General features: G+C 60.7%; 1 protein-coding gene and 1 long non-coding RNA gene across 6 annotated transcripts; one reads left to right on the forward strand and one right to left on the reverse strand.

Moving 5' to 3' along the window:
* Positions 1-180: 180 nt before the first annotated feature.
* On the reverse strand, positions 181-18,392 carry RHBDF1 (rhomboid 5 homolog 1). 5 transcript variants are annotated; one of them, XM_063699824.1, is made up of 18 exons: positions 18,171-18,380; positions 7,033-7,173; positions 6,833-6,963; positions 5,715-5,928; positions 5,100-5,309; positions 4,902-5,024; positions 4,665-4,822; positions 3,927-4,181; positions 3,714-3,825; positions 3,514-3,588; positions 3,252-3,413; positions 2,562-2,662; positions 2,338-2,401; positions 1,855-1,949; positions 1,542-1,617; positions 1,372-1,472; positions 1,096-1,249; positions 181-881 (listed from the first exon to the last, which is right to left on the reverse strand). In XM_063699824.1, the coding sequence occupies exons 1-18, from the start codon at positions 18,174-18,176 to the stop codon at positions 462-464; spliced, it is 2,598 nt and encodes an 865-aa protein (XP_063555894.1). In that variant the 5' UTR covers positions 18,177-18,380; the 3' UTR covers positions 181-461. The 5 variants fall into 5 exon arrangements, with proteins under 5 accessions (XP_063555894.1, XP_030863630.1, XP_030863629.2 ...); XM_031007770.3 differs by lacking the exon at positions 18,171-18,380 and adding an exon at positions 14,548-14,636; XM_031007769.3 differs by having other exon boundaries at positions 6,833-7,173; positions 18,171-18,392.
* Positions 3,682-6,878, forward strand: LOC129527459 (uncharacterized). The gene is made up of 3 exons (XR_008672436.2): positions 3,682-3,801; positions 3,987-6,620; positions 6,790-6,878. It is a non-coding gene; the product is annotated as an uncharacterized lncRNA (long non-coding RNA).
* Positions 18,393-19,108: the final 716 nt, after the last annotated feature.

Here is a 19,108-nt window from a genome sequence, read left to right on the forward strand (position 1 = left end):
CACTCTAAGGAGAAAGAGCAAGGTGCACGTGCCTGGCTGAAGGATTTCACTGGGAAGTGAAAGAGCCCGTGACTGTATCTGACACTCAGTTCCCTGCCCGGGTGAGTCAGCCACAAGGGGCCTGCAGGACCTCCCTCCACAGCTTCCAGCCAGAAACAAAGAAGGATGGGGAAGTCCTGGTCAAGTTAATGGCAGCTAAAACGCTCCCAGTCCATTTATTGGCCACATGAGGTGGTCGTCAAGAAACAAGTTAGAAGGTTATGACAAGAAGTAGTATAATAAATGCCCGGCAGTACGAGGGGTTCAACAGAAGTGAACAAGGCACAAGAAAGAGGTCTGTGTTCAGGAAACAGGCCAGTCCCCACATGGAGCAGGTGACTCTTGTAAGCCTGTGAGGCTCAGGGCTGTCATGTCTGGCTCTGGCCTGCTGGAGCACACGGCCGCTGGAGCCCGCAGCCAGCTCAGTGGAGCTGAGCGTCCAGTTCGTACTTCTCACAGAACTTGTCAGTGAAGGGGATGCAGGTGAGGAACTCACACCACTCACAGCGGACAGGATAGACGTAGAAGAGGACCACCAGGCCAGCCAGGAGGCCCAGGAAGACCACCTGAAAGATGATGATCTGGCAGCGTTTCCGGTACAGGTCGAACTTGCCAAAGCTGATGTAGGGCAAGAAGGCGAAGGAGAGGAAGAGGCCACTGATGAACCCCGAGATGTGGGCAAAGTTGTCAATCCACGGCAGCAGCCCAAAGGTGAAGAGGAAGAGCACCACAGCCAGCAGCTTGAAGAAGGCACGCCAGGGCCGCGCCAGGATCTGCCAGCTCTGGAAGAGCTCCACGAAGAGGCAGGCCAGGATGCCGAACTGGGAACCAGCAGGACCCACCTGGGGGATGGTTGGGGTAGCTGTAAGGCCATGGGGCTGGGCAGGCCCCCTGGACCCAAGGCCTCATCTTTGTTCCCCACTTCCCATGGCCCAGAGCATATTGGGACCGAGGATCCAACTGGAGATGCTCCCAGACTCAGTGCTCGATATGGACAGGTTCACAGCAGGCTGCAGGTGCACACGGGAGGATCCCCACCCTGAGGGCCAGCCTTACCTCTGCTCGGTATGGCAGGAAGATGGCACTGGCCAGGTTGCCGGTGACACCACTCAGCAGGTAGATGATGGCTATGCGGTGCCAGCCTGCCAGCTTCTCCAGGTCCCGCAGGACAGTCATCTGGAAGCAGATGGACACCAGGCAGTGCAAGATCCTGTAGTCAGTAGCAGGTGGGGGTCGGGAGAAATTCAGCAGGGAAGTGACCTCTCTGCCACCCCCAGCCAGCCAATCCTGAGGACCCTGAGACCCCCCCACCCGGCCCACAGTGTCACTTGCCCGGCGTGCAGGAAGAGGGATAGCCACAGGCGGTAGAACTGGTCAGGCACCTCGGGGTTGAGGAAAGGCAGGAGCCCACACACATCATCCATGCAGTGCACCTGCGCAGAGCAGCATATCAGCATCACAGCAGCTGGGGGAGGGGAACGACGGACACTCTGCAGACCTACCTGAGAGCAGAGCGTGGCCTCCTCATGGAAGTAGCCCCTCATGAAGTCACAGTACTCCCTGGAGGTGATCTCACACCTAGAAAGGCAGGCCAGGGTTCGGAGACTGCTGCCTTGCAGAGGGGGATTGCTGGCATCCAGGGCAAGTTTCAGCCGCACCTACCCACCTTTTTTGGCCGCAAGGAAGTGCAGACCCCGTCTAACCCCACACCCTTGGTATACTGGGTTATTTCAGGATTTGGTTAGGGAGAAGGCACGCCCTAGGGCGATGCTCTGAGCCCAGAGACCAGCTGCACTCGCTGGCACGCACACGTACCTGCCCTTGGTGCCAATGCAGCAGGGCCGTCCTGTGATGACACAGTCCATGTGGGGATGGTTGGTGTGGTTCCCGGCGCTGTTTTTGGTGCAGATCTGGGTCACAAATGAGGATGAGCTGGGTCAGGGCCTCCCCCAACCTTTGGCCCCACACCACGTTTGGGGGTAGAGGCAAAGATGGGTGGGCTCATAAAGCAGAAAACGGTGTGGCTTCCTTGACTTCAAGCAGGCCACCACACTGAGTCTCTATCAAACTGGAATAATGTCACTTGACCTTTCAAGTCTCCATCTAGTTCTCTTGATCTACTTGCTCAGAGGGGCAGGCGCTGGTTGATGGACAGGCTGTGCAAAGGTCAGGTGCACAGCCTCTGAAAACGTGAGGTGGTCCCATGATGGGAATCTCTGGTATCACCAGTGGGTGGGGTGTGGCATTCTCCCCCGCATGACACGGAGGGCTCCCTAACAACCCCCAGCTGCAGCTCACCGGCCACTTGGTGATGTCTTCTGGCCACTCATGAGGGTCTTCGGAGGAGGGCTCATCACACACCCTGCATGAGCCAAGTATGTGGTCAGACCCGGCTTCAAGCCCCTAGCATTGGCACCCTTCCAGCCAAGTCACCAACAAGAGGAGCCCCTACACCCTCTGCACCACAGCCCCCGGGGAAGGTGTGGACGAAGGCAGGTGAGAGAGCTGCCGGCAGGACTAACCTGGGATCCTGGTGGCAGACAGAGCCAAACTGTCTCTTGTGGCCCGCAAGCTCTGGGGCGCTGGGATGGATGGGCCACTTCACCCACACTGCCAGCGTGGACTGTGGGAGGGGGACACAGGGTCAGGTCCAGTTGGGTCAGGGCAATGAGGGGCACGCAGCGAGTCAGGAGGCGAAGGCAAAACCACTGAGCTCCTCCCTCCGCTTCTACAAGTCACCCCCACTCTTGAGATACACGTGCATGTTGGAAAAGACTCTTACAAGGAGTTTGACAGCATAATTCCTGTTAGCTGAAAATCAGAAACAACCTCTGTGTCCTAAATCAGGGAACTGGTATGGACTATGGCACTTCCACATAAGATGATGTGATGAAAGTTTGGATGAATTTTGTTAAAAATTGCTTAGTGGAAAAGAGGCAAATACCACTTATGTAAGCTTTAAGACACACGCTGGAAGAGTACACCCAAATCAAAAGACCAAATCAGATGATGGTCTGCGGGGCGAGGAGCTGGAGATGGGGGAGGGTGGGGATAAGGAGGAATGAATATGACAAGAAAGGCCTTGCTTGTAAGGACGGCGGGATGTGCCAGGAACGAGGGCGAAGGATCACTCTGCCGAGTCTATCTGAATTCTGAAGGAAAGAGCGAACACGGGGCAGACGAGGGCGGGAGTCCAGGGCGGGGAAACGCACCGAGCACTCCTCCTCCGAGGTCTGCACGCAGCCCGACCTGTCGTTGCGCACGCAGCAGGCGGAGTGCTTCTCGCGCTCGCGCGCTGAGCGAATGAAGCTGTGCACCTGCGGGTCCTGGCGCATGCAGGGCGAAAACTTGGCGCCCAGGTGGATGAGGGCTTCCTGCGGGCGAGGGAGACGAGCAGCCGCAGTCCAGGCCTCCTGCCCGCCGGGCACCTCCAGGTCCCGCCCCCGCCAGCCCCGCCCCCAGCCCCGCCCTCACCGAGCTGGGCCCGATCCAGAAGTTCTCCTGCTGCACGTACTTGACGTTCTCGTAGACCCCGCGGTTCCGCAGCACCTGGGAGGTTGGGGAGCGGGATCAGACGGGCCCCTACTCTGGCCCTCTCCTCCCAGAGCGGGTCGGGAGGGGGTCCAGTGCCCAGACTCCACTCGTCTGGGCCCAGTGAAGGCATAGGGGCTCACCGAGTCCACCGTTTCATGCTGCGAGAAGCCCACGGGCGCGATGCCATAGATGCACACGGCTAGAATGGTGACGAGCGAGTGCACGAAGGTAAGCCAGTAGGTGAAGAAGGGCCTGCGGGGTGGAGCGTCAGCGGGGGCCTCATCCCCAACCCGGAGCCCCCACCCTCCCCCAGGAGCCTCCATCCCAACCCAGGCCTTGCCTGCCGCGCCTACCTGTGGTCGTCCATGTCCTCGATCTGGCGCTTGACGAAGCTGTCGATGCGCTTGCGGTAGGTGCGGTTGGTGAGCCGTCCCACCATGCCCAGCCCATACGGCCGCTTCTCCCGGGCGAAGAGCTTGCGCACCGGCACCGCGATACGCTGGCCCCGTCGCGGCCCCGCGGTGCTCACCACCTCCTGTCGGAGCCGCACCTTGGGCTGCGGGGCTGCGGCGCCCTCCTTCTGCTTCCGCCAGCCTCGCTCCAAGGGCCTGGAGGGAGCAGGCATTCACCTCCCGCCCCAGCCCCGCAAACTGCTGCAGTCCCTCCCCGGGGGCACCAGGGCACCCTGTCTCTATCCTGGTGAATATGCTGCGCAAGTCGCCCGGCATCTGCCTTCTCCTTGCCAGTAAAAAAGCAACACTGCGGGCCTCCGGGGATGGCAGGGAGCTGGAACGGGGACACACTGTCTTCTGCAACTCAGCAAGTATCACCTCTGTCGCCTCCGCCTCCCCGTTGGATTCTGCCCAGCCCCTGGGTTCTAAGATTGCTGTCCCATTCCACAGGCAAGCCATGAGACTGGGGCCATGCCCAGCCCTGCTTCTCCCACCCCTGGTGGCCAGTGAGTAGTGAGTTCCCAGTCCCTGAGGCTACCCCTTCCATTGCCCACAGAGGTGAATGCCGATACTCGCCCAACTGTTCCTGACGGGCCCTGGGGTCTCACTCTGCCCCCCTTCCCTGCCTGCCGCACTCACAGCATCAGGTGGCTGCGCTCAAGCTCGCTGCGGTCCAGGGCCCCGCCGGTGAGGTCCGCCTGCTCCGGTGCCTTCTCCCAGTCCTTTAGCGCTGCCTCCGATGGGGACTCGAAAACTTCATCCGGGTATGTGGACAGCTCTTCGTGGAGGATACCTTCCTGAGCAAACACATGAGGTCAGGGTGGACACAGGGAGGAAGGGAACGGGGGGTGGGGGGACGCCCTGGGCACTTCTTACCCGGGCAAAGAAGGATGTGTCCAGCTCATCGGGGAAATCAGTTGTGTCCTCCTCCAGAAAGCTAGCTGGAGTGAAGCTTCGACGCTGTGCCCGGCGAAAGGTGCCATCCCTGACGGAGCGGCCCTGGGGACGGGGAAGTGAGCGTGAGACCCGGCTGCTGGGTCGGCCCCCAACCCCACCTTTGGCCCCTGCACCCACTTTCATCAGTGCTGCGGCCGCCCGGAAGCTCATCTTGGCCACCGACTCTCGCTTGCGCCGCCGCGGGAGCCGGTGGAAACCTGAGCGGGAGCTGGAGAAGGAGCAGAGGGAGGCAGCACCCGGCGTGACGGGAGTGTGTGGGGCACTCAGGCCTTCCGCAGTGTCATCTGCCACACGGAAGGCACGGCCACGGGCCAGGGGGTCTATGATCTGGAGAGGAGAGGAGATGCTGCAGTCAGGACCATGGGGGGCTCCTAGCTCACCCAGAGGCACAGAGGCCTTGCAAAGACAGCGTGACTGCTGCTCCTGACTCCTCACGGGCTCCTGGACAGCTCTATGGCCACCACTCCCACCCCACAGCACCTAGAGGTCCTGCCTGGAATGCTCTCCCATCCAGACACTGGCCCCCTGGTGCAATCCCAAGACCATGTCCCCATCCCAAGGCACCCCTTTCCCAGAGACTGTTTCAGGTGCCTTCACGAGCAGGCTGTCTGACTGCCCTTCCAGACTGTGAGCTCCCAGAGAGTCCCTTCTGCTCAGGCTGGCTGTGTCCGCAGCCCCAGCCCCTGAGAGCGGAAGGAGGGGCCTGCAGGAGGCAGCAACAGGCAGGCATACCTTCTGCATGCCCAGCTGGCACGGCCCCACGTACAGTGGGGGTGGCGTCTCGGTGCTGGTCAGCGACACGTTGTCCTGGCTGGGCAGGTCCAGCTCCCGGAGGACCTGGGGCTTCAGCTTCCCGTAGCGCTGGCTGCAGTGACGGATGCTCTTGCGCTGCCATTTCTGGGTGCTGTCACTGTCCTTGCTCACTCCAAACCAGTCGGCGGTCCCCCTGGCATGGCAGGGACTCAGCAAGGGGCAGCCAGATCACCCCCTCCCAGGCAGGGGACTTCAAAGGCCCTCCTCCGGGGCAGCATGCCCTGCCCCAGGCCTGTAGTCACTCCAGGGGCCAGGGTCTGGGTGGGCAAGGTCTAATAAGAGGATGAGCGGGTTCCGGCCACCCCCTGAACTGTTAGCCAACTCGAAGTTTCCACTAGACCGCAGCCGGCAGGCCTTGCCCGGTTGAGTGCTTCACAGAGGCCCTCACCCCACCATCCCTGAGGGGCAGTTGAGGGGAGACACTGAGTCCAGAGAAGGAGCTGAGAGCTCAACCCGAGAGAGCTTGGCCCCAGGACACCACAAAGCTCAGACAGCAGGTGCTTACAGGCCCAGGCAGGCTGTCCACAGCACTTGGACATGCAAACAAAAACACTGCCAGCACCTGCCATTAGGAGCCCCAGGGAATGCCAACCACACTGGCAGCTCCCAAGAGGCCACATGCCAAGCACATGCCAGAAAACACCAACACACTCATGACCTGTAATGAGATACCTGAGCAGGGACCAAGAGAGAGACTGGCGCTGTGGGAAGGCCCTGCGGGCAGCCCGGGTACCCAAGAGGGGCAGAGTGTGGACACGCCCGAAGCGTACTTGTCGGCTGCTAAGAGGCCAGAGCATCCGGGTGGTGGAGACAGAGAAGGAGAGAGTGAGTGCTGAAGAGAAGGGAGTGGAGCAGGGTAGTGGGGTGAGAGCCGTCAGTCTCCAGAACAGGGGGAGGGCAAGGGGATGTGGGGACCGAGATGGAGGAGGAAGCTGAAACAGGAGGGCCCTTGTTCTCATTCCCATCCTCAGTGTCCCTGCCTCTGCCCCACCAGCCCCCAGCTCCCACCCCACGGAGCAGCTGGGCAGTGCTGGTACCTGCGGATGGTCTGTGTGATGGACGTCTGGCGTTGCAGCACCGGCCGCCGGAGCTCATGGTGCGGCGAAGAGATGTGGGCTGTCTCGGCTGGCATACTCACACTCCTCAGGAAAGCCTGTCGCCTCAGGGGCTGGGCAACAGGGTCATGGTGAGGGTGCTGGACAGGGGGCACCCACAGTCCCTGCAGGCCAGGGCCTACCTGCAGGAAGCTGGGCTCTTCTGCCGTCAGGGGCACCGCAGAGGGAATGTCCAGCTTTAGCCAGGGTGGCTTCTTGCGCTGCAGGCTGCTCGTGCTGTCCCTGCGGGCCTCACTCATGGTTCCTGGCAGAGCAAGGCAGGCCTGCGGGGCATGGTGTGTTATTCAATAATGACAACGCTGACATCTGAAGACTCATTGCACCCAGACCCGGGAGGAGGGAGAAGCAGTGATGAGCCCAGCTGTGGCGCTCATGTCCCCCATTGTCAGAGCACTACTGTGTGCTCAGCACCGACTTTCTCTGTGCCTGCCTTGTTCATCCCAGCAGACAGTGCTGGGCACATCCTAGGTCCTCAGACAACATAAGTCCATGGGACAACTATGTGAGCACACACTATGGTCAGGATACTGCTCTAGGTGCTTGAGGCACATTGGTGGAGAAACGAGACAAAATCCCTGCCCTCCTGGAGCTTACAGTCTAGACAATAAACTTTTTAAATAAGTGAATGTATTGGTTAAAAGATGCTAAGTATGATGGGCGGGGGGAAGCAAACTAGGGTTGCTTGACAGGAGGCAGTGAGGCCTCCCCATGAAGTAACATCTGAGCAAAGGCTTGAAGGAGGGGAGTGAGCACAGCTGGGGTTGCAGGGGTTTCCACACACAGGGGACAGCCGATCTGAGGTCTCAGTGACAGGAGGCTCACCCTAGTCTGTGCCCAGGCCAAATCTCACACCTGTCTTACCCAGGCCTCACCCTCTTACCCACCAAGACTTCCACTCCAGGGACAAAGGGCCCACTATGCACATGACAGCCTGTAAGGGGTGTGTGATCGGTCCAGTGCACAGAGTCACCACATTCAGGAAAGAGGGTGACACAGCAGCAGCTGGTGGCCCCAGGCTCCTGGGCACTAATGACTTTTCAGAAACCACCCGGGCGCAGACACCGTAGTGACCACCAGGTGACGCCACGCGCCCAGAAACAGCAGTGAGGCGGCTCGGTGCCGGGGCTGCGGGGCATTGCATGCTTGGCTCTACCATGACATGCCAGGCACAGGGCCTGGGCCCCGCGGAAGGCCCCAGAGCAGATAGGCCAGGGTTCGATTTCTGGCCACCACTGCCTGGCCATATGACTACGACTCCATTTCCCCCTTACACCTTCCTGGCAGACCTGCAGCTGTCCCCAACCCAGGGGGACCACACGGCAATTCCAGTGGAGACCCAGATTGAGAAGGGCCCCTGAGCATGACACAAGACAGATAGTGAGGGGCTGGCCAGAGCTGAAGCAATTTTGGACAGAAAACCCCAAATTCCTCAGCCTCTTTAAAGAGCTGCAGCCTCCGACAAGCTCGGAGCCCCAGGGTCGGCAACCAACCCACTAAGGCCCCAGAAATGGCTTTCACTCACAGGTCTCCCTCTCAACTGCTTGGAGGAAAGCCCCACCTATGCTGTACAAATAGGGAAACTGAGGCCAGGAAACACAGGCTTGCCTTGCTCACAGTCATATATGGAGGGCAGCACAATTAGAGACAGCCCAGGGTGCTGCTCACAGCTCCTAATGGTCTTATGCCAGCCAGGGACAGGCCTGGGACAGAGCTCACGGCTCCTTCCGACCCTGCACTACCAGGGAAAGGCTGGGAATGCTGCTCACACCCCCTACTGGTCCTACAGGGACCAGAACAGACACAGGTGGGAGCGGGTACTTCAGGGATGCCTTCTGCTGGCTCTTACCCCACCCCTCACGCTCCAGCCCCTTATCTGAGCTGACTGTGCACTTCAGGTCCCAGGTGTGAGCTGGGGGGCAAAGCTTTGAGGCACTCCCCAGGCATGGTGTCCAGGGATCATTCCATCCACATGGCCCCCTAAGGCTGAGTTCCTGTCCCTGGCCCATACTTGGCCTCGAATCAGGGGCAAGAGCCAAGGGCAGCAACTCCACATCACTGGGAAATCCCTCCAGGGCCCCTCACCCATGCAGAGCCCCAGAGTGCAACAGGGTCGGACAGAAAGGCATCCTAACTGAGAACTGGGTGGGTCAAGGTCCCTCTGGGAACTGCACCAGGAGACCCCTCTGCATCTGACTCGTGGCCCAAACCCAGCCCAGACCTGCGTGTCCCGGATACGGCCCAGCCACAGCGTGGAGGGGTCACAGCTAGACTTCCTCATCGTCCCCCAGCCCTCCCTCCACAGGGCATACGGACTGCAGTACCATCACCCTGCTGGTAAGGAATAGCCAGGAGGGGCCACCTCTGAGTCTCAAACACTAAGGGTGGAATTTCAGACAGCATCAGACACGTTGGGAAGGCAGGTGGTGCTCGGCAAGGGGCTTCCGGAACCCACAGTGCTGGGACAGCATTCTGAGTACACTCCCAGCATGTTCTCACCCAGAAAATGGACGAATGCTCTTAGTGAGGCCATTATGGGGGCCAGAGAGGAGCAGGGCCCAGCGTAGACACTGGGGCCACTGCCAGGAATCAGCAGGCTGAATCCAGGGGGCCAGCCTCTCCAGGAGTCTCCACCTGTGCCCAGAGGCACTAGGCGACATCCAGCTGGTTCTTCACTCAGGAGTGTGAGTGACCCTTTGCCAACAGAGACCGTTGCCAGCTGATGGGCTCACACACATCCATGACTTCCCTGGCTCCTGCTCTCCGCTGCTCCTCACACCTGACTCCCTCCCATCTCAGAGCCCTGCAGATGCGTTCTGCCCAACCTCCCCTGTGTTGGAGGACCTGCAGCCTCAGGCTGCCCTACTACCCAAAGGCGGTCCTTGGCCTGGATCCCTGGGCACAGCACAAGACAGGAGTTCATTCGCATATGTATGGGCCACTGTCCTGTCACTGCTGCCTCCACAGTGCTCAGGACTGGCCTGCTCTGAAGCCACCGCTGGGTAGACACTGATCACTGAAGAACGCAGGCCATTGGGTCCCTAATCTGGGGTAATGGAGGATTCCTCAAGATGACATCTCAACGGGGTCTGGGAAGAGGAGCTGTCTGGCAGGAGCGGATGCAAGCAGGAACAGTTAGGGGGTGAGAAGAGCTGAGAGCTGTGAGCGTGTACGGGGAACCTGACCTCCCCAGGACTGTCTCAGCCGGGGACCACAGTCGGCCCCAGGAGACAGTAGAGTGCTCAGCTCATGAGGGAGGCACCAGCCGCCATGCCTGTACATCCAGGTCTCCCGGGGTTCCCACCTCCACAAAAACCCCTGCTGCTAGGAGTGCAGGCAGGAGGGGACCTGAGAACCGACAGTTATAGGTCCTGCGGGTGGGCAGTGCTGGGTGTTCTGGTCTGCCCCACCCCTGTGCGCCTAGATCCCCATCTGGGCCTCAAGTGGGTGGGATTCCAAAGGAAGAGCCGGAGTAGGCGTGGGGAGGGGCAGGCCCAGGCTGGACAAAGAGTCTGGCCAGGGAGCGGCACATTGCCCTCCCAGAGACAGTGGCTCAGTGTCCAGGCCTTCCCCAGGCGCACAGTGGGCTCTTGTTCCCAGAAAGCCCCTCGGGGGGATCCAAACAGTGTCTCCCCCACCCCGCTGACCCCTCAGTGTATGGGGAAACCGTGGCCCACGGAAGGCCTGACTGCCTGGGGTCACACAGCATCTGAGTCACTGCAGCAGCCTCACAGCTGCCAGCCCAGGCCCAGCCCCATCAGGAGACACCCAAAGCCACAGTGCATCCCAGGACCAGCTGGGGGGCTGCGGGCAGGACTCTCGATGAGGCTGAGGGACGAGGAGGGTCAAGGGAGCCACTGGCGCCATGCATGCTGACGTCCCCTCTGGCTGCCTGCAGAGCCTGGTGTGGAAGGGCTGGGTGGGGGATGGTGGAGAGTCCTGTTAACTCAGGTTTCTGCTCTGGGGATGTCTGGGCACCCATCAAGCTGGCCGCGTGCACAGGTGCAGGGAGAGCCAGAAAGCAGGAGCCGATGCAGGGAGGCCACTGGGGACAGCCCAGGCTGATGCTTGGGCCCCATGTGTCTCCACCACCTACAACCCTAAGCAAGCCTCAGCTTTCCCATCTGGAAATCAGGGGTCACAGCAGTGCCTGGCACAGAGTGCCTGTGGGTACTTGGCACTCTCTGAGGGGCAGGAGCTGGGGGGTGAAAGGGCCCTAGAGCATATGCAACAAGAGGGCAGCCCTGGGGACACCTGGGGACAGAACCCTCCAAAGGTGTCGAGTTTGGGAGGAGACTAGAAAGAAGCTCTGGCCAGTCCAGGCATAGACAGTGGCCACAGCCAGTGGAGAGCTGCATCCTCAGGTGTGAGCAGCAACCACCTCTGTGCTCAGGCCTGCCCTGCACACTCACAGGACCATGCTGGCAGGGACAACTGGCGGCGGAGTTGACTGCCAACCCCGGGGCCAGAACCATCAACCCTGGGCTCTGCTCCGCCCAGGGAACTGCCTGCTGCCGAGGTCAGCTGGAGCAAGGGGCCTCACCCCGGGACGCCTGCCCAGACGTGTCCTCAGCTCACCTGAGCCTCATCCCAGGGGGATGTGGCTCCTCCAGCATCCCCACCCACACGCTGCTCTCTGACCCTCAGTCTTCTGTTTGACTCCTAATCTGAAGCTCAATCCTAGGTCTCCCTTGAGAAGGGGGTCACCAGCTGTCTGGCAGCCCAGCATCCAGGTCTTCTGGATTAATGAAGGGAAAGTCACCTGGCCTCTCTGCCTTGTCTATTAATGGCATCATGCTGAGAATGATATTTGCTAGGCCCTTTGCAAACCCCAAAGTGCTCTTCAACCCTCCCAGTGAAGCCTCTTCTTTTCTGTGGAAGAAATGAGGTTCAGGGTGGAGCAGGGCAGGCCTGAGACCTTTGCAGGGTTCTCTCCAGGTCCCCAGCAGGACAGACTGGCGCCCTGCCTCCCCTCATCACCCTAGACAAGTAGACAGAACAAGAGGTTCCCTGCTACAGGCCATCTGTGAGGGAAGCCGCCCTAGGGCCTGGAGACACAGGAATCCCTGAGGACCTGACCTGGGAGGGTAGTGCACAAAGGGGCCAGCATTTGGGGGGGTGGGGGGGGGGGCACTGCCCCAAGGCTCAGCTAGCAAATGTGGCACAGGGGTCACCAGAGCTAAACCCCTGACTCAGTTGGGTCTGACGGGCTGACATGGCAGACACACCCAGGAATCAGGGGACACCAAGTGCAGCTCAGGGCACCTGTCCAGGCCACACAGTCAGAAAGGGGATGGCAGCAAGGACTTAGCTACACTAGATTCTGGGTGTAAACTGCCTGGTAAGGTGGTCACTGCTAGTCCCCAGTCTGGAGTCTAGCTGGGTCTCAGGAGTTAGGCGAAAACACCCTCCCCAGGCTGGAGGTGGGAGAGGCCCACATCCCGTGCACACGTCTGGCCAGAGGACAGACGGGCAGCCCAGTCACCAGTCAGAGCCCTCCAGAGGTGTCCCTGACTGACCCCTACACACATGCACCCAGGTGCCCAGGCACCCTTGGGCTCAGCAACCCTGCAACCCCCTCCCAGGACCCACCAGAAGCAGGATAGGACTGGAGAGGCCACAGGAGGGAAACCAAGTCAGAGCAGAAATGGCTTCGGTGCTCAGCAGCCTGGCTCAGCTTCCTCAAACCAGATCCTGACTGATCACACTGGTCTGTCTAACCCCTGGGAGGGGTCCTCTGTATCCATCCTACAGATAAGGAAACTGAGGCTCAGAGAAGCCCATCACTGCCTAAGGTCCCAGAGCCTATAAGGGAGCTCAAAGCCTTGGGCCAGGTCTGCCCAGGAGCTGCGGTAGAAGGGACCCTGTCTGCAGACCCCCAGAAGACAAGGTAGACCACCTGGGTTCTTCATCCTTGTGGCTGTGGACGGCTGTCAAACCCTTCTAAGACCCCTTGCCACCTGCTCCATCAGGGGCATCTCAGTTGAAGAAGGAAGGACTCACCCCCAAAATCGTCCAACTCAGAAAACAGGCAGAAGCCAAGGAATCCAATCATTGGGCAAAATGTGATCCTGGCACAGACACTGAGGTGGGGGAACTGGAGCTGGTGTGGCGGAGGCCCTCACAGCCAAGAGCAACTGGGGGTGCCCTGGGCAGGGACTGTAGCTGGGAAGATCCTAGGGGAGGGCCTGATGGTCCCTGAAAGGCAGGGGAGACCTGGGCGACTCCCCCTAAACCAAGAGCACCCCCTAGAAAGTCAGCTCCCCAAGGTGGGGACCGGCCAGCTCATGAGGGGTGCTGGTTGAGGGGCCTGCTTGTGCAATGGAGGCCACCCAGCCAGTGAAGGCTACTTGGAAGGGCTGGGAAAGGGTCTGAGGCCCAGTGCCTTCAATCTGGGACCACCAGCCTCCCATGCACTCCCTTTGCCCCTGCCCCATTCTCAGGAAAAGGGGCCCAGCTTGCCCAGAATGACCCCTGGTGGCAGGGGGCTCCACCTCAGGGACCCCTTGAGCCCCAGCCAGCTGCTTGGTCCCCAGCTTCTGCCCACCCTTGGGGTGGGGGCTAGGAGGTTGGGGTTAGCTCCACAGGGGTGGGGAGAACCCAGCCTGGGACTGCCCAGGCATCTAGCTGGGTCAAACCTGAAAAGCCAGTTTCATCCTTGAATCTTCTCCCGGTCTCCAACAGGAAGTCCCGTTGGCGGGTGGGAGTTCCCAGGATAGGAGAAGGGCCTCCAGACCTAGGCCCCACCCACCGGGACAGACACACACATTCACCATCTCAAGCGGCACACACAGAAGAAACTGTGGTCAGGACCACCTGGGTTGGAAGCAGGTCTTGGGGGGCCAGGGAAGATCCCCTGCCCATTCCCCACCCAGCCCCACAAACATGCCCCCAGTATGACAGACAACCAGGCCCTCTGCCAATGCCCTGAGCATCTGGGGTCTGGCTGTCACCCCAGCTGGGACAAGGCCTGTCCCCGTTGGCCTCTGCGCACAGAGTGAGAGTCTGTCTTCGGGAGTCGCTCCCAGCCCACCCTGGAGCTTCGATGTTTACAGATGGGGGAGTCAGTGTCGTGGGGCAGAAGGCGGAGTCAGTCCCCCACCCCCAGCCCCACGGCTCCTGCTATTCCCATCGGTGAGGGCAGCTGGGACAGGGACCATCCCGCCCTGAGCTGGAGTTTCAACTCGGAGACACCACCCACCGGTCGTGGCCGGGAAGGAAAATGCAGTGGGGGGAGTTTAGAGGAACCTGGGGCACCCCCGGACTCTAGACTCCCGCTCCTGGGACCCTCAGCTGTTGGGCGGGGGCTGGAGCCGAGCTGTCCGGCCCGGCCAGGCCGCTGGGACTGCTAATCCGGCCACGGGCTATTTTTGCGGCGCGCCGGGCTAGGAATCCGGGGCTGGGCCGCCTCCGCGGGCGACTCGGGAAACTCCAGGAAGAAAAGCCCGGCCGCCCCAGCGGGGCCTCGCCGCGATCCCTCCCCAGCCCCGACCCTGGCCCCGGCCCCGGCCCCGACACGGCCCCGGCCGCTCTGAGCAGCTCCGGCCACGGGGTGCTGAGGACTCGCCCCGCGCTCCGCGGACGCAGCCCCGGAACCCGCCCGCCCCCGGAGCCCTGCGCTCCCGGCCGCGCTCACTCACTGCCGCCGCCGGGGGTCTTTGGGGGGTCCTGAGGGCGCCGGGGAGGAGGGGCTGCCGCCGCTGGCCGGGAGGGCGCCCGCGCCGAGTCCCCGCCCGCCCGCCGGTCCGGCCCGCCCGGGAATGCCATGGAGCGAGGGGCGTGCGCGCCGGGGGCGGGCCCGGCCGGAGCGGGGCGGTCGCGCTGACTCAGAGCTCAGGAATGCGCGCCGCCCGCCTGCCCGGCCCAAGTCACCTCCTCCCGGAAGGCCGCTGGGCTCCCTTCTCCCCAGTGTCCGCCCGCGGGGACACCTGGGGCTGGGGTCTCCAGCGCCTCGGCCCGACGGAGGACCTGGTGGGAGCGGACGGCAGTATCAGCGCTGGGCGGCTCCGCCTCTCCCTGGCTCCAGATTGAGGCTTGACCTGTCCTGCCCTGATTTGTGCTGAGAAGAGGAGTAGTGAGGAGGGAGAGCAGGCACCGGGTAAAGGGTGGAGGATGGGTGTGTATCCCCTAAACCCGACCTCCTCCAGAGGCCCACACTGCCAAGTCCTGTATCCCACACTCACCCAATCCCACCAAGCACTCACATTCCCTCACACACATTCATGTGCACCGATCACTCACAATCATACACGCACGTCCCCACATTCTTCCACTTCATGCGTTCATTCGCCTACACATGCACGTGCTCACATGCACCCACCTACTCATGTACATCTTTCATGGGTACATACGCGTGCACACACACACGTGTACACACTGATGCACACACTCAGTTCAGGACCACAGTCATTACCCCTCCCCCTGCCCTGTGCCCCTACCCCCAGAAGCCCTGCTCCACCAGCAGGCACTCAGGCCAGGCTGCACCGGCCCCACCTGAAGCCACTCAGCAGAGGCAGCGCAGTGTCTGGTGTCCACTCTGGGCTCTTCTCACTGTCTCAGAGCTCAGCGGCCACTCCGGGGTGGGCTCATATCCCTGCACAATCTGGGCTGGACTCAAAATGGCACTCTGCTTTCCGCTGGGGCTGCTGGTGAGAGTTTCCCAGCATTTCTCTCCTGACACTGGGTGGGCTGACCCACCCAGGGCACATCCCAGGGTGGGGGACAGGGGTGCCAACAGCAGAGTACGGGCAGGGCTGTCCAGGAGCTCTGAGTGGTGGGTGGCCAAGGCTTCCTCTGGATAGAGGGTGCAGGGATCCCTTCGTCCCATGGGTCCCTAAGGACCCCTCTACAGGGTGCCCCCCCATGCCTCGGACAAATATGTCTTCAGGCCCTGTGCTGGTCACAAGGTGCTGCTGCTTCAGTGCCATCCTCTGGGTCTGGGTGGCACCAGCCCTCTCCAAACTGAGCTGTTGCACTGAGGGCCCAACGCAGACAATGGCCTGCTCCTTGGCTACACAGAAAAGGGGAGAATTTGAACTAAAGGTGCTGGTACACTTACCGGTAGATCCCAGAGCCTGGGCAAGATTCCCCTGCCCATATCCTTGTCTATGCCACTGGATAGGGCGGTGCCTGCAGATAGTGGGTCCTCTCTGAACACAGGCAATATCAACACAATTCTCATGTAGAAGGAGACAATGAAAGCTTTGGAGGGGGTGGAGGGTAACGCCACCAGGGGATGACTGCCAGTGCATCACGGACACCGGGTGAGAGGGAGCCTGCCCCGGTGCCAACACTCAGTGCTCCTGTAGCCTGCACGTGCCACCCCTCCCATGCCAGGCTCACAGCCAGAGACAGGACAGTCTCCATGCTTAGCATTATTGACCCTGCCAGGGATAAGCAAGCCCTATCGGGCCTGGATGCCCAGACTAGGCTGGCAGGGCCAGAAGTGGTGTCCTCTCTGGAAAGCTGGGGACTGGGCTTGCCTCCAAAGCATGCCACAGCTGGGCATCTGGTGTCAGCAGGTCTCCTCCTGCAGTGGACTCTGTCAGACCCCACGTAGACCCGCTCCAAGACCCAGACACTCATCGCCAGCTGCCAGGAGCACCAGCCACAGCTGGCTCAGAGCTGAAATCCCCCGCACCCAGGAGTCGTCTTCAGTGGGGAGCATGCCCCAGTCTGCCTCTGCAGGCAAATCCCCAGCTCAGAGCCTGTGTCCAGGAATCCCCAGGCTCTCAGCCCACCCTGGCCTCCTGAGTGAGGTCATCAGAAGGATGATCAGAGGGGGGTCATACACGTGTGCTCAGTGTCAGGCCTCTGAGCCCAAGCCTGCACGTATACATCCAGATGAAGCAAGTGAAGAATCACAAAAGGAGTGAAAATGGCCGGTTCCTGCCTTAACTGATGACATTACCTTGTGAAATTCCTTCTCCTGGCTCAGAAGCTCCCCCACTGAGCACCTTGTGACCCCCACTCCTCCCCGCCACAGAACAACCCCCTTTGACTGTAATTTTCCACTGCCCACCCAAACCCTGCAAAACGGCCCCACCCCATCTCCCTTCGCTGACTCTCTTTCCGGACTCAGCCCGCCTGCACCCAGGTGAAATAAACAGCCTTGTTGCTCACGCAAAGCCTGCTTGGTGGTCTCTTCACACGGACGCGCATGAAACTCAGGATTGTACCCAGTCCACATAGACAAGTGTGTGCACATATGTGTGCTCTGCCTCCTGCCTGCCCTACTACTCTCTGTTCTGGTGGAGGAGCCCCCTATACGGAAACCCAGCTCCCGGCCCCTCTCTTCCCGCATCATGCACCCTGGAGAAATGGAAATCAGCTGCAGTTGCCCAGCACTCCCGGGGCTGGTGGGCAGGCGTCTGAGAATGGGTGGGTGTCTACACCAACCCCGGGGTTTGTGGACCTCACACCAGGACACGAGGGAACGGGAGCCCTGACCAGTAAGAGGAGTGTTCCCAACAGCTACCCCAGAATCCTCAGCTCAGCTTCTAGGCCACAAGTAATCGCCCAAGGGGTCAGACCCTGGGCTTTGGAGAGTCCCTGGAAGGATCAGAAGAAACCGTCTGGGGAGCAGGGCTCCAGGGATGGGCCCATGACCAGCTCCTGGCTATTTGGGGAAAAGGCAGAAGGGGGCCAGGCCAGCCAGTGGCCTGAAGTCATAGGCTATTTCTGAGGCAGCTGCCCCCTCCCCATATCCCAGGGTTTGGCAAGGGGTTCCCATAAGCACCTGGGCCCAGGGCCTGGCAGCACAGCCCCAGGCAGGGAGGATGTAGCTCACACACACCCAACCTCGGCCTGCCCAGTGGCTGCCTTCTCTGCCCAAGGAAGCTTTGGCCCTCCGGGGCTCAGCAGACACAGACGGCCACGGAGACCAGTCAAGAGGCCAGCAGCCACCCTGCTGGGAAGCTGCCAGCTCAAAGCTGTGTAGAGGAGTCCATGGGCTCTGACCTGACACCCACCTCAACAGCTGTCAGCACCCCACCTCTATCAGAGAGAAGATGGAGCCAGTGTGCTGGGCACCCTGGGGTCATAAGGCTGATACTAGAACCCTGGCCCCGTAGCCAATACAGCCGCATCTCTCAAAGACTTGTTTATAAAGGCTCCAGCGACTGATGGCCACACCTCCTACAGCTGGAGGCAGCTCCAGCCCCTCCACAGCCTGTGGCCTATTGTGGAGGTCGGGGGTCAGGGCTGCTCACCCCAGCACCAATACTAGTCTTCACTCCTTTCAAAGCCTCAAGGGTGTTCTCACCTCCATCTTCCACTGATATCCTTGCCTCCTCCAACAAGCCTGTTCCAGCCCAGCAGTGGGACAAACTGGGGACAGAGGAAGCCCCAGGCCCCCTCCTCTCACCTGGCACCACTTTCTCTTGTCCCGGACCAGCCCGCCAGCCCACTCTGCAGGCCACAGTTGGAACTCTCATCCCACCACTTCCAGCCTGTGGTGGGAGCATTAGACCACAAACCAGGAAGTGGGGGGAGGGGGGGGTGTGCCCAGAGATTGCGCAACCCCCAGCACTCAGTCCAGAACATCTGGAGAAGTTGGTTGCTGGCGCCCCGGTGCCGGCCTCTCCACCTCCTGGGGCAGGGGCCAATCTGCTCTCCAAGTGATTCTCTTTCCTCATAAGAAAGGTGGGGATAAAAACACCCCTCTGGGAGCCTCTGGACTCCCCGTGAGTTCTGCAAGGACCATATATCACTTGTAACATCAGAATAAATATAAGTACAAAGTAACACCCATCCTCTCCCTGCCCATCAAGAAGACAAAGGCTCAACTGGGGCCTCAGTTTCCCTACTAGACTGGGGGGGAGCACTCGGGGGGATGGGGGGCTGTTCCCACAGGAAGGAGAGACTCATTGTTTGGGAGGCATGGCTGCAGGGGATAAGCAGGGAGGGTGTGGAATCACATCCAGGGCTGCTTTATAAACACGGATTGATGACACATTATGCCCCCACCCCGGGAAGCAGCACACAGTGCTACAAACAGCGCTACAAACAGCTGGTAGCTTCCAGCCGGCTGATGGCCCCTCCCTCCCCAGGAAGTCCTGGCTGGGGCCCATGGGGGTGGGACGGCTGGTCAGAGGAGGAGACGCAGTTGGAGACCAGGGTCCTGCCCTGCTAGCCTTTCTGTAGGACCAGGTGTCACACTCATCTGAGGGCTCCAGACACATGGCCTGTGCGTCTGTCCTG

Source organism: Gorilla gorilla, chromosome 18 (genome assembly GCF_029281585.2).
Source record: "Gorilla gorilla gorilla isolate KB3781 chromosome 18, NHGRI_mGorGor1-v2.1_pri, whole genome shotgun sequence".
NCBI lineage: Eukaryota > Metazoa > Chordata > Mammalia > Primates > Hominidae > Gorilla > Gorilla gorilla.

What these genes read in the sequence shown, in the direction of transcription:
- RHBDF1 (XM_031007769.3), bottom strand. An exon ending in CGGCCGCAGCACTGATGAAA is followed by an intron (nt 5,025 to 5,099) that starts GTGGGTGCAGGG and finishes CCCCGTCCCCAG; the next exon opens with GGCCGCTCCGTCAGGGATGG. An exon ending in AAGACATCACCAAGTGGCCG is followed by an intron (nt 1,950 to 2,337) that starts GTGAGCTGCAGC and finishes TTTGTGACCCAG; the next exon opens with ATCTGCACCAAAAACAGCGC.